Below are 15,597 nucleotides of genomic sequence, written 5' to 3' on the forward strand. Positions count from 1 at the left end.
AATTAATGGAATGATGTAAGATCGGTGGTGGTGCGTAGAGGTGAGCGGGAATTGAAATTTGTTTCTAATTCCCTCCCATTTTTGTTTGTTGTGCTCGATTCCCTCCCGAATTCCCATTTATGAAAAAATTCTTACTTCCCATTTTTTCAACTCATTTCCGCGTTTTCTCTCCCATTCCCCTTTTTTCCTATTTTGCTTATTTTTGAACATCAAAAACAAATTTAAAAAATGCAAACATTAAGAACGTGTTTTTAGTACCAAACAAAATAAAAATCCAAAAGCGTTAAAATGTATTATGACAGTAATTATGCTAAATTGCAACTGTAACAATTGAAACAATTTTATAGATGTTTATGAATATTTATACTAAGTGCATTTCTGATGACCACAAGTGTGGGTATGTGTCGACCACATGTTTGCTTATATATATTTTATATGAAATTTCTTTATAGCTCTATTGCTTGCACGTGATTATCTTCTTTGTTAACGCATACGTGTGTACGTATGTGAATGTGTATGTCTCTAGCACACAAACACACACATATATATATAAATATATATCCTACTCTTCTCCTTCTTGTTACTTTGTTAGTCTCGTCTAGGATTGATTATTGTAACTCGCTCTACTACGGTCTTCCTGATTCTACACTCTATCCTTTAGGTAAAGCTTTTAACTCTGCTGCTCGTCTAGTTGCTCGTGCCCCTTTCTTTTCTCATATATCTCCATATCTTGTTCTCTTGCACTGGCTATAAAACGTAGAATAATTTTTAAAATTTGCACATTTGTGCATAAGTCTCAATCTAAATTATTTCCTTTGTACTTATCAGATATATTAATTGAACCTAAACACCCCGGTTTACGATTGTCTTCTTGTTCTCACTTTTTCTTAACTCGTGTTAAGCACTCTTGCTAAATCTGCATTTGCTTTTTCTGGCCCTTTTCTCTGGAACTCTCTAACTACTTTTCTGGCTACTTCTCCATTACTTAAAAAGTTCAAAGCAGATCTCAAAATCCATCTGTCTGCAAAATTCATTGAGGAGCGCTGTTGAACATCGCGGATATAGCGCTTTATAAGCTAATTGATTGATTGAATTATATATAACATATTTATATATAACGTTAAATTTTCTTTATGGCTCCATTGTTTGCAAGTGGTTATCTTCTACGTTAACACACACGTGCATAGGTATATGTGCGTATGCACACGTGCATAAATTTTCATCAAAATTTATTTTTTAAATTTGGTCATGTTTGATCATTCCTAATTCCCGAACAGTGATTCCCTAAAATTTCCATTTCCAAAATTTAGTTTTTACCAATTCCCACGGAATCCATGGTATTTACGTTTCCATGTTCACTTCTAGTTATGCGTGCTTGAAATTTAAAAAAAATTGTAAAGTGGAGTTCGAATGATGAATTATGGGTTTCGATCGTACGAATGATTCTGATTGCGACATACGAAGGTGACTCCAGTAGTGGACGTCTGAAAGATGAGTGAACGATTGATGAAAAACGTACGAAGGATGCTTTAATGAATGATGATACTGGCACACAGTGAGGTACGAAAAATGAACGTCTTCGCGAAAGCCGTTCTATACGTTGTTGCTTTTATTGTACCAAATGTTAACAATCATAACTAAACGATAATTTCAAATATTTGCTAAAATTCTTTTTAGTATAAAATCAAAAACGGTCAAAATAAATATATTGAATAACATTTTTCTCTTAAGGTTGATTACAATTCTTATTATTATGAAAATGAAAGCTGACCAAAGAATGTTCAGACATATATTAATAAAATGATTGATTCTTGTCATTAAAAAATATTCAAGCTTAATGGCAATGCTTGCATCACACACATGCACACGTATATGTACAAACACACGCACGCACGTACGCACACAATTAAAAAATAAATTGAAGATTTAGAACAAGAATCAAGTTGTGTCTTAAGAAGAAATTGCAATGAAACATTGCACAGAAGTATTTCTAACCATACAAATTGTACCCTACTTAAAATTGAAAGTTTATACAAAAAGAGGAATATACCATGATAAAATTTTCAGTTGTATTTATAAAAAAAATAAATATACGAAACGAATTAAAACAATAGCTTGTTAAATAAAATTAATAAAATCTATATAATTAAAAATATTGTAAAAATGTTAACATCATTAAGAAGAATCAATGTTGAGAAAATTGAAACGACATTTAAACTATGACAACATGCATCATATCAAGAGAAGTATATTTGTTTAATGTGCATCTTACATCGTACATTACGTGACATGGTCATAATCATGAACCATCCCAATCCACATCCCACGTTAGTAAAATGTTAATAACTAATAACAGCTAAATTAACATTTGTTAAAAAGGTTAACAAATAAAACGAATCAATTCGATCAATTATTAAATAATTAATTAACTGGTAAATAATAAATCAATCAATCAATTAATTGGTTGGTTGACCAGTCATCTGGGTGTTCACTGCTCAAGAAAATATTTACTCAACCTAGAACATATAGGAGCATGTGAACATCTAAGTGTCAGTCTTTTGTTTAGTCAATGATTTCTGGTGGCACAAAACTGCAGATCTCTTCGTATATCAATTCTGTTTTTATTAAATGTCAATAATAATTAGCCAGTTTAAAATTGTATCCATTTTGTAAGAAATCATTAAATTTAAATAACTTGATAAATTTAACAAATTTAAACATCGGAACAAGCAAAAGAAAATTAAATGAATGATTGGAAAAATTCATCAACTAACTTTTCCACGAATTGATGTCCAGGTCCTTCTCCTCAACGGACTGATCAAAAGGTTCAGCAGTCGGTTCATCAGAGGGGTCCGAGTATTGGGCAAGGTATGGATGTGCCAGTGATTGTTCTGTGGTGATGCGATGGTCGGGGTCAAGGTTCAGCATTTTTTCAATCAAATCTATGGCTGTTCGAGGGAAAATTAAAAAATTGAAATATAAAATCATGTTGTGTAAAATAGGTAAAAAATTAATTTAATGAAATTTTTGCATAAATCACAACATTGTTAACGCCATGTGAATGACATGCTGACAGCAGAATTTTGATGAAGAGTTTTAGCAGCTGAGTCTTGATATTTACATCAAACTTAACTTAGATTGAACATCGCAACAATCTATATAACATTGTATGCATGTAAACATCAATATACAGCAGCGTAGTCAAAAACCTTCTGAGAATTTAAAAACTTTGAAAACGTGGGTAGATGATTTTGCAAACAAGATGCAAATGGATATTTATCTATATTATTTTTACTTTTTTACTCTTGCAGAAGAGGGAAAAATTTAAATAAAAACTTCCTTGTGGAAGAAGTTGTTAACTCCCACTGTTACTTCTCTGACTAGTTATATAATATTAAAACATGACCAGAGATCATCAGATTGCTGGCACCTCACCTAGGGGGTTGGCTCCATGGAAGTATGCCTTAAAATCCTTCTTCGACATGACAGGCAACGACTGAATGAACTTCTTCGCCTTCATTGAAACAGTTAAATTATAACACTAATTTATTATATCAGAATATTCATTAAAACCTATTTAACACATACATTTAATAACACATGCAATTTATTTAGTCCTCCTAAAACGCTCAAGACATGGCATGTTTAACACATGAAATTTCAACCAAATATCATTAAATTAATTCAAAATACAATGGTACAAGTTGTCAACTTCACATTTAACTAAACAATAAAGAATAAACAGGTTTATAAACTAATAACTCTAAATTAAATCATAAAATTATTGAGTTAGGGGAAGAAAGAAGTTCTGTCAAAGAATTTAAGAGGAAAGTGAATGAGGTGAACCACCTCATCACTGGTGATCTTGCTGAGAAGTTCCTGGTTGGGTGTGCCCGTCAGCTTCATGGTCTTCTTCAACTGGTCAATGTCTGTTCAATTGGTTCAACCAATCCATCAATTTTGTTCACACATTTTGAAAATAATAATAATAAAACAGAACATATAAAATAGAACATAATATAAATAACAAAGAAAAATTATTCATGCACATGCATGCAAATTAGCACTATCCTTATAACATTACTACTTAATAACAAACATCAATTAACATCATTTTATTAACTTATGCTAATAAATAATGTAATAAAATGTGGCTATTCTGAAAAACAAAAGTTCGTTAACTTGTTTGGTCCCGTTGTTCAGGAATAAAAAAAATAAAAAACTAAGCCGACGAAAAGCACCATAGTACACATGTGATAATAATAAAAATAATAAGAAGAATGATAACGTAATTTATACAGCGCCTTTGCATAGCGTCAGGGGCGCACAGAAAAAGATGTTATCATCGATATCCCACAAAATGTCTGGCGAAAAAAATGGTGCTTTAAATGTTGTTTAAATAAATTAAGTGATGGTTGTTCTCTGGCAGAAGAGGGCAAGTTACTCCACAAAGGAGCACAAAAAGAAAAATCACTTTTGGAGCACAAGACTTGATGACAGGTGGTGTAAATGAGTAGTTGAGTTTGATCGGAATGGAATGTTGTCCAAAATGCAAGAAATTATAAAGATATTGTGGTTGTCATTTGTTTAAAATCTGGTAAGTTATAACCATGAGTTTGAATATAATGCGTTGATGAACATGTAGCTCTATTAGTGATGAGGCCCTGGATATGAGGTAAGAATAAAAAAAAAGATACTGTGAGACCCCAGATCGTGCAACACAACATTAATTTACAAAACTTAACGTAAATTGCATGCATAAAAAGCAAATGATGCTCTTTAAAGACTTGTAAAGTAAGAGTAATTACAATGAATGAGCATTTTACAGACACGAAATGTTTTACATAACTATGAACCCAAAATTATTGAAAACCTACTAGAATCTATTAACAACCACAAAATTTATATATTTTATTAAATAAATTTTTTAAAACAACAGTTAACAACAATAATCAATTATAAATACAAACAATAAAAATTATAAAGCTCAAGAAAGCAAAGACAAAATTGAAAGATGTACTAACGGTCGGTCCCTGGGAAGAGAGGTTTGCCCATAATCAACTCTGCCAAGATGCATCCAACTGACCAAACATCAACTGCAGAGAATGTGTTGCATGAATGTGTGTTTGCGTGCATGTTTATTGAGTGCGTAAAATAGTGTGCTGGTTGGTTGTGTGTACTTAACAGATTTAGTACCGGACCTCAACATTAGCATTAACGGATATTCAATCCAGCGTTCTAAATCAACAAAATTTTTAGGCATACAGATCAAAGACAATCTCTCTTGGAAACCACACGTCATTCCATAACTAATCTCTAGGTGTATTCTATAAAATTAAATCAAAAATTAAGTACGACATTTTAATAGATCCCCACTATGAACTTGTTTATCGCCATTTAGCATATTGCAACATCCTTTGGGGAAATAGCCCAGAAACTTATTTTACCATCTGGGTTATTTTGACCCCGACCATTTTAAAAAAAATACTCAATTGGCACTTGTTTTATTTAGCTTTTTCAATTTTTTTTCCTTTCTGCTAGTTTTGAATAATCGTTTTAATAATTATCATTTCGTTTTATTTTAATAAATTTATTCAAAATAATGAAAAAAAGTTCAAAAAATTTGTTTTCTTTGCCTGAAGTCTTGAATTTGCTGGGTGATGAAGAAAGTGATTGTGAAGTAGAAGAACAATCTATGGACAATGATGAATGGGATGAATTAGCCGATGTGAAAGTGAAGTGCCAAATAACTCGTCCTCATCAGATTGTGATGAAGCAGATATTTCAGTACCAGATACAAAATCAAAAATTGTTAATGGAAATTTGTTCATAAAATCTAAAGAAAATAAGGAGATGTGGCCCATTGAGCCTATAAAAAATAAAATTGGTAGTCACTCGCAGCATAATATTGTAAATATTAGTCAAGTACTGACTAGTTTTTCAAAGAAAAACTGTGATAGTATGACATCTTTTTTCAATCTTTTTTTTCGTTCAAAATTGATAGATGAAATATGCACGTGAACAAATATAGAGAGAGAAAATGTAATATCAGACTGGAAAGTTATAGATAGAAATGAATTTCAATAATGGATTGGTATAACGCTACAGATCAATGGTGCTTGCGCAGGATCCTTTGTCTGACCTACCGCGATCGCGTCACTAACGTTGAGGTGAGAAGAACACAAAAGCCCTCTGTTTCCTCACTTCTTTTCAGGTATCGTCTAAACTTCTTTGGTCACATAGCTCGTGCCAGCCCTATGGAGGATCATTACCGGGCTTTAAAAGCTGTCATAAACCGACCGCCACCGGACTGGACTCGACTGCGCGGCCGTCCAGGACAGTCATGGATCCGCTCAGTGTAGAAGGACCTTTCACTCATCAACTACGGTCCTTACTACGCCTGGAGACTAGCTCATGATCGCTTGAAATTGAAGTACCTTGTGAACACGGCAGCATCCCGTTATGGGGCACGTCCATAATAACAATAATAATTAGTATAACAATATTGATAGGGGTTTATAAATCTAAAACTGAATCAATTTCTGATTTTTGGAATATGAAAAATGGAAGACCAACTTTCAATAAATAAATGAGTAGTAACAGATTTTTACAAATTTTAAGAGTTCTTAGGTTTGATTGCAATTGCCGGAAAAAAGAAGCAATCCAAAAATAAATTGCATCCTATAAGATCTATTTTTGAAAACTGGAACAGCACACTAAAAGATGCATATAATTTTGGAACCAATGTAACCATTGATGAGCAGCTAGTAACTATTCGAGAGATTGGGGTATTATGTAATAGTTCTACTCATTATGCATGAAAAATGCAAATTTATACTGGGAAAAAAGATGATTAGCCCAGAGATGAAAATCAAGAAAAAAGAGTAGTAACAGAACTAGTTGAAAATATTTTGGGCTCTGGTAGAAATATAACTTGCGATAATTTCTTCACAAGCTTATCAGTGGCAAAAAAATTATTGCAAAAAATTTGACAATTGTTGGAGCTATGAGAAAAAGTCAAATGGAGTTACCAAAAGAAATAATGATGGCAAGAAAAAGAAAATTTTATTCCACAAAATTTTCATTTCAAGATAATGCTATTTTGGTTTCATATTTTCCTAAAAAATATAAATTAGTTACTCTTTTGAGCACAATGCATAATCAACAAGAAATTCATAGCAGAGAACCTAAAAGAAACCAGAAGTTATCAAATATTATAATGCACGACTGGAGTTGATAGCATGGACCAGATGGTTCGATGTTATAGCGTGAAAAGATCTACCAGGTGCTGGCCCTTAGTTATATTTTTCAATATGATTGCTATCACAGCTCTCAATGCTTTCATTTTATGGGATATCATGAATCAAAATTGTCGACAGGAATCATGGTAGAGATAAAATGCAAACCTGCTTGAATGCTCTGGTTAAATGGCCTGATGATGGGATGTGCATTGTGCAATCAAATGTATGGCACAAAGGTTTGGTAATAAAATTTATGATGAATGGCATTATAAGATTGGGAAGGTTGATGCATTATATTTTGAGCAAGTTAATGATTTAGATATTTCATGTGATAGCTTAAAATTTTATATTCACGTTTATTCCATAATTAATAAGGCATTTGCAGTAATAGTTATTATCTATTATCGCCAAAAACTTAAGTCATTTAAATAAGACTGCATTTTCAAATTGTTGTTTTATGTGTCAATTTTATAGATGTTTAATTAAATAATATTTTAGATAAGGCATATTGACACTAGAGTTTGAGCCCAATATTTTTATGTTACAATATTTTTTATAAAAAGACCAACATTAATAGAATTTTGTGCACAATATAAGCAGCTAAAGCGACCAACCAGTCTGATTGTAATGCATCCAGTTGAGCATGATCTCAGGAGCTCTGTACCATCTCGTGGCCACATACCCCGTCATCTCATCATCTGTGTGGCGGGCAAGTCCAAAGTCAAGTATCTGTGTGCGTGTGTGTGTGTGTGTGTGTGTGCGTGCGGAACAATGCAATTGCAAAACAATGATGCTGTTGCAAATGTATCATTGCACGAGATAATTTTTTAATCACTGCAGTTGTGTAAAAATATTGATACCTTATTGCAACTGAGACACAGGTAGAATTGGAGATAAATGAGGTACGAGCAGTGCATAAGTTTAAAAAACATTTATTATAAACAGAAATTTTTAATACTGAACGATTCATTCAAATGATTAGATCTTAAAAAAAATATTTTTGAAAACATAAGCACTGATTGCATAAAAAATTGGCTGATTTACATTTTCTCGTGAAGGAATCTTTGAAATAGCTGATCAACATCGCATGAAGCAGTGTGGAATGTAACAATGATACAAAGTTTAAGATAAATTGCATGATGTAACAACATTAGGAGATGTAACAACATTACAACATTTAACAACATTACAACATGTAACAAGTTACAACATGCAACAACATTACAACATATAACAATATTACAAGGTGTAGCACATGGTTTGCGGAGCTAATACACATAGCCAACTACTCAATCAACTTATTCAATTGCTTGCTTAATAATATTGCTTCCTAAGTGCTGTACAAAATTGTTTGTTTTATTTATTAATTTTACATGATATCTGAATATAAACATTTTCACTACTACTATTATTGTTCATTGCTTATTATGTAAATAAATTAATAAACAGGTTTAATGACAACAACAGTGAAAACAAAAACGACACATATGAATAACAAAAGCAAACTGATAACAAAAAACAAACACTAAATATAAATGATGCAATATGAGATAAACCAATGTAACAAAACTGATAACATTGAATGCATGTCAACAAATGACGACAAAGCCTAGAAAGACAAAGGCAAACAGACAGAGACAAACAGACAGAGACAAACAGACAGAGACTCACCTTCAGTTCACAATCCTCATTCACAGCTATGTTGCTCGGTTTCAAATCCTGCCATGCACAGCAAAGTTGATAGTTAATCATTATTATAAGAGTTACCTTAAAATCTTCTTAAATTAAAATTCTAATACACCAACAACTAGTGACATTTGCATACAATTCAAAAAAAAATTCAAATTGAAAGAAAACTAAACTATTTCAACAACAATAAACACAGTTTTATTTTGTAATAATGCATATTGAACTCTTCATCTAGTGGGGAGTTAAAGGCAACCAGAGATAACATTTCAAGCACAAAACCAAAAAAAAACAATTTTTTGAATTTTTGTGAAAAAAATTCAAAAGGCTGTATTTACATAATTAGATAAAAACCTCCACAAACTTCATTAAAATATTTGAGTAAATAAACATTTATATACATAACAACTTGGTAGGGTGATTACAAAAATCAATGTTTGAAATCTTAATTGAACAACCCTCGTGCCAATTGACTAAAATCTGCAATAATAGCATGGGTTGAAAAATGACTATACACTCTTACAAGCCAACTATCAAAATCACAAATAATGAATGATAAACTTGTAAATACATTCCCAAAACTATGTTATAATAAACTGACAAAGCAGAAAATAAGTGAAGCAACTCACCCTATGTATGATGCCAGCCGAATGGATGTACTGTTAAACAGGAATTTATCATAAATGTAAATCCTATTAAAAAAATATTTTACGTTTCTAACAAGGTGTCGGTGATTTTGGCCAGTCGGAATTTTTTGAGAGCCCAGAGTCAGATTTTTTCGGGGCCGGAGTCAGAATATGTTATTTATTTAAAAAAAATTTTTTAAGATTGTGCTTTTTAGAGGATAAATATGTGTAGTGACTCTGAAATACAGAAATTAAATGGTAACAATATGAATAAAATCACAGAATTTTTTTCACTATACTGTAAAACATAATAGCAAAGCAATCTGACTAAAAAAAAACAATTACATTGACTGATTTTGAGTGTTTTTTTTAAATATTTTTTATTTAGTAGTGATAATAAGGTGAAATTATGATACAAAAGTTTAAAAATTTTTCAAAAAGTTTTAAAACTTAAAAACAAAATAATTTTATTATAAAAAACAATCACATTGACTGTTTTCAAGTGTTTTATAAAGCCATTTTAATTTAGTAGTGATAATAGGGTAAAATTATGATACAAAAGATGGACAAGTTTTTCCAAAATTTGGAATCCGGAGTTGAAGTCGGAAATTTTATCTGAAGTTGGATTTTTTGAGGAGCTGGAGTCGGAGACGGATATTTTTCAACCGACTCCAACACATTGGTATCTATATTCAATGGTATTAATAATCTAATTGATGCTATTATCTAATATATTAACTTCTATTGATAATATGTATTTCAATATAAAGAAGTGAAATGGTAGCTGCCTAATGCTAACTAACATGATGAAGAAGATACTTTCTACATGCATTTTAAAATTATTCAAACATATCAATATATTTGGTTTTTCAGTTACCACATCAATTTATCAAAAATATTACCTGTAACCCTGCCAATAATAAATTTTTCACTTTCTCTGCCCCTACCATCATGACTACAATCCCATCCTAATAGTAAAACTCATCATCATCATCATCATTACTGCATCATCATCATCATCATGCAAGACCTTTAGCCCTCTGAGAATCTGATAGATGAGAAACTGAACATGATCATCACTGAGACGTTGAGTCTTGACGATGTTGTTCAGGTCGGCCCCCATCAACAAACTGACCATGTAACTGACAAATAATTGGTCAAATTATATATGTGTGTGAGTGAGTGTGTGTGTATATAAATTCAACGGTGCACTCCACCCACATGCATTCTCAAAAGTATTCACCATCGAACTATGACGATGATGATGATGGCGATGATGATGTTGATGTTCATATAGATGATGATTAATAATGGAAAATAATGACCTCAACAGTGATGACGACGACGATGATGATGATGGGTAATTATAATATGAGGGATTGCAAATGATGAATAATGATGAGGTAAGAGTTGACTAGCGAATGATGAATAATGAAAGAATGATGATGTACTGAACAAATGACTGATAATGGTTGAGGGTGATGAAAGAAGATGACACTAACACATCTTCAAAATCTTTCGTGTGAACGGTTGGTGTGAAGACATCCAGCAGACCAATAACCTGAGGTCAACAATCAGTTTGTTTGAATGTTTCAATTGAAATATATAAATAAATAATATAATAAATGAAAATGTAACATACAATAGAAGTAAAAAAAACACCTGATCTGATGCACAAAAACCATGCAAGCTTTTTCTGGAAATAATGGTTAACCAAAAAATTAATCAGGACAAATTGAAAGTAGGCATGTTCATTTGCATGATAAGATAAGGAGTGGTTCCATAACTAGTTTGCTCCCTCATAAAACTTTTAGATTTATCATATTAGATATGAATAAAACTTTGTTATATTAAAGACATGACTCACACCGCTTAAAATTTAACACGAACCACATGAACTCCCTGTCACCCACTTTTTATGCATTCATAAGGACCAACTGACAAACATCTCTCAAAGAACATCTCTCAGAAAGCCTTTTTAAAGTTTTGCATTATTTATAAGGCCAGTATTAAAAACTGAGATGCCTACACTACTGATGTCCTTCCTTCCTACTGATCAGCCTTATCAACATTGAATACCTAAATGAGAAATTGTAATAATGATAATTAGTTATGAAAACTAAAAATATCTTAAAACTGTAAAAATTAAAAATGACCTAAAATGTTTTTGTATGTTTCTCAACTAATTAAATTCAATAGCATAATTATACATAAACAATTTAGGTTTGTACTTTGGGTTCACCTTCATTCAATAATTATATTGGAACCTGTTTTCATTTGGATTATAATATTTTTGTGTTCCTGTTTAAGAAATTTTCAATGGGTAAAAACTCATTTCTTTTTAACATTAAATTACATCTAATTTTTTAAACATTCGTTCAACTTACATGTAAACAACGTGAACAATGTAAACAATATAACACACATATGTTATAGCAGTTATGTTTACGTGCACAAAAGTGTACAAATATTTTCAAGTGCCTTCTAGACTATGTATGGAGCAATGTAACATAACAGTAATAACAATAACAAAACCATTATAATCAAACATCTCATGATGTTTGCATACATGTGCATTATAACCCTACATCTCACGGTGCATGTGTTTGCATTCATATGCATTATAAACATACATTTTCATGGTGCATGTGTTTGAGCAGTCGAATCTCCCTGAATGCTCTCTTGGCATGGATGGGTGTCTGGAAGGGTCGAGCCAACTTTTTGATGGCAACTTTGATCTTGCGTTCTGTGTCATAAGCCGAACTGTATGGTTAGCATAAAAAGCATGTCAAACTTCAATGCAATTATTTCTGTTCAACAAATACATTTTCATCTCAGCCAAAAACAATAACTTCCAATATAATGATCAAAATGATGATTTCAAATTTTCTGTTAACCTAATAACATTGCAGAAATTGTTATCTCTGTCTATTTTTTTTACATCAGACCACAATAAAATAAGAAACCATGGTATAAATAAAATTGACTGACACATGCATAATTATTAAATTTATTTCTATTTCAGGACCCAAACAAACACTGATGCAAAGAAAAATATCCCATACCCAATCTATCTAAACGAATTTAGCTAAAATTTTTAAATTGTCATAAGAATAATAATAATAACTATAATACAAAAAAGAATAATAATATAATAATAATTACAATACAAGCAATAAGCAAAAATTTTTTTGACTTTTAAAAAAATTAAATCTCAGAAATTTGAAATTTAATATTAAAAATTATACAACAAATTCCACTTGTAATATTTAGACAACCCTGGCAAAAACTTCATATAATGCATGGACAAATCAACACATTCATGTCCTCATCACATGTTACATTTGTCTCCTGAACATGTTAAATAAAGTACCAAAAAAAACATGCATCAGAAGTTTCCAAGCCAACATACACAGACCAGAATATAATGTATAATGTTCTCGTAAAGTATATCATACATTCTCAAGGCATAATAATGACTAATAATAAAAACAATGGTAATACAAAAATACTCAAGCGTACATACCATAGGTATTATACAGTCAGACTGAGTAGTCAGCAGAGTGGAGTGGGTTAAGAAAATATGTTCAAATTTTCAACACATCAAAGACAGGACACTTGAAACTACATTTAACATAAAATTCAGTATCTTCTCAACAAGATTTCTATAGGCAAAGAATAGGAAAGTTTCATGAACTAGAATCATTCAAGATATTTATAATTTTAAAATTTGATAATAGAACAGTAGTAAAAATCAAATCACTGTCAATGTTAATGTATACCTGTATGTAATTTATTTCCAATTATTAAATGTCTAAATGAAACCAGTGAAATAAAGTAAAAATTAAGAGTAATTACCAGAATATAAGTCAAAAACATTATAAAACTATTTATTAAGATGCAATGAAAAAACAGGATACAAACAAACCAATAATGTACAACAACTATGCTGTAATAAGACATTGTATGGTGTATTGTATGCACAGTTCAATTGGCTTCTATCTGCTGTGTATTCATTATATTTGTCTAAAAGTGTTATTCTATCTCTAATTACTCTAATTATGAAGCTTTTTCATGTGTGCAAGAATACAAATCAATTAAAGACTATTGAGAAAGAATAATATACTAATATCTTTTTATTTATTTATTTGATTAATTAATTTATTTATTAAATTCTGGCAGCTGGTTAAACATGCAAATGGGACAAATCAATGAAAAAACACCATCTTCAAAAACAAAATTAATTAATTAATGAAATGACCTACTAGTTAATTAATAAAATTAAAATAAAATCAATTTAATTTTTTTCAGTCACAGTTGTCGTTAATGGCATCATATCATATTATTATTGTCATATCATATCATAGAATACAAACCCTCAATACATTATTTATATAACTTTTTTATTACAATTTAATTAAATTAATGTTATAAATGCTAAACATCTAAAAATTTGAAATTGCATAGCCAGAAGCTCCATGCTAATTTATGTTTTTTTACAGATGATATGCTTACCAAATAAGTATCTAATAATAGTAGTGAAATAAAGAAAGTAAAAGCACTAACCAGACTTGTCCGTATGCTCCGGATCCAACAGGTGTGAGGCTCTGGTACTTCATTGGAACCTCCCATTCTGTCTTGTTCAACTCAATTTTGTAAAAATTAGGTTTGATCATTTTTTGCCGATGCTTCTGACGGTTTCAGAAGAACTTAGTTAGGTAGGTGGGGAGATTTAACTCTTATTGCAGCGAATAAATCAGGAGTTTGTTGTCCGTACACCTTTCAAATCTCAACTGCGCTTCCTGTTGCTGACTTTTAATTTTTAAATTTTAATTCAAAAATAAAACTGAGATTCCTTGCAAGTTAGCTCGAGTTAGCTTTTGTCGGCAAAAAAAATTGTAGCGACGAGTTCGATTCACATGGAAATGACCAAACGGGAGTTTAAAGTCAACCAAAATGAAAACTTTTGCAACACAAAACAACAACACCGATCCTATTTCAAACCACATTCACAGCTACCTACAGTCCTAACGATTGAAGAGCACCACACATGAAATTAAATGCGCTTCACAATGTGGAACAAATAGTTCATTTTTAATGTTTGCCATTTAAAATTAAACTTTATGATATATACGTGTATAATAAACTAATTATTTTTGTGTGTGCTTACAACTATTTGATAAACTCAAATTCACTTCTAAATAAAAAATTTATTTTTAACCAGACTTATTTCAATAAATCACAAAGGTCGTCTTCATGGAAATGACAAAATGAGCATCAATAATAGGTTAACCAACACTTATTAACTTACGTAATGAATTATAATAAGTGACTTCCATTTATGCTGTTTCGGCCTGAACACATATTATATATAAATTTCAATTTAACCCGTCTTAGAATCCGTGAAATTTTAGAATGGAAATTGCTGTACAGATTACTTTCCATTAGATTTTATTGGAATCAAAAGCGGCAGGGGTCAAAGACATATTTTATACAGGGTATAATGAAGCTGGCATATGACAAATGATAGTGGAATATAATTTAATGATTGTGGCAAACCACGGGATAACATGGATAGATTAGATTTTTCTCAGATCATTGGCTTCTCAAGTTTAATCTGATGAAGGCGGAGAAATGAGTATGGAACTTTACTAAAATACATTTGGGCAGAAAAGAATAGTTTTCAGTTCCGAAAATGTGCAGGAGAGGGAGACTCGATTGTTACAGTTGACTTACGAATGACAAAAAAAAATGTCTATAAGTAGTGAAAAGAATGACGAGATTATTAGATACGTTTTGCAGGTATTTTCATAGTTTTGATCCTGAATGTTTTAGAATAATTAACAAGAGTTGTTTTAGAAATCTGCAAAGGTCTTTAAAAACTTTATCTCAGCTAGTGGTTAGCAAATCGAAACAAAGAGGATTTACATAAATTAGTTTTTTTTTTTTTTTATTAGTCTTTATTATTGCAGCTCTGACATACGCAGAACCACTTACAATGTTACAGATATATTATCTATATATCTTTATTATGTTCTTCATAT

The 15,597-nt window shown here is 31.1% G+C and overlaps 1 protein-coding gene across 1 annotated transcript; it reads right to left on the bottom strand.

Annotated features, from left to right (window-relative positions):
* Nucleotides 1-2,562: 2,562 nt before the first annotated feature.
* HELRODRAFT_186407 (hypothetical protein) lies at nt 2,563-14,561 on the bottom strand (the record flags this gene model as incomplete). The annotated part of the gene is made up of 12 exons (XM_009020951.1): nt 14,120-14,561; nt 12,187-12,316; nt 11,056-11,114; nt 10,584-10,695; nt 9,557-9,586; nt 8,913-8,960; nt 7,856-7,970; nt 5,025-5,096; nt 3,850-3,929; nt 3,436-3,514; nt 2,775-2,948; nt 2,563-2,615 (listed from the first exon to the last, which is right to left on the bottom strand). The coding sequence occupies exons 1-12, from the start codon at nt 14,227-14,229 to the stop codon at nt 2,563-2,565; spliced, it is 1,062 nt and encodes a 353-aa protein (XP_009019199.1). The 5' UTR covers nt 14,230-14,561.
* Nucleotides 14,562-15,597: the final 1,036 nt, after the last annotated feature.

The sequence above is a fragment of the Helobdella robusta genome, assembly GCF_000326865.2.
Source record: "Helobdella robusta unplaced genomic scaffold HELROscaffold_3, whole genome shotgun sequence".
Lineage (NCBI taxonomy): Eukaryota > Metazoa > Annelida > Clitellata > Rhynchobdellida > Glossiphoniidae > Helobdella > Helobdella robusta.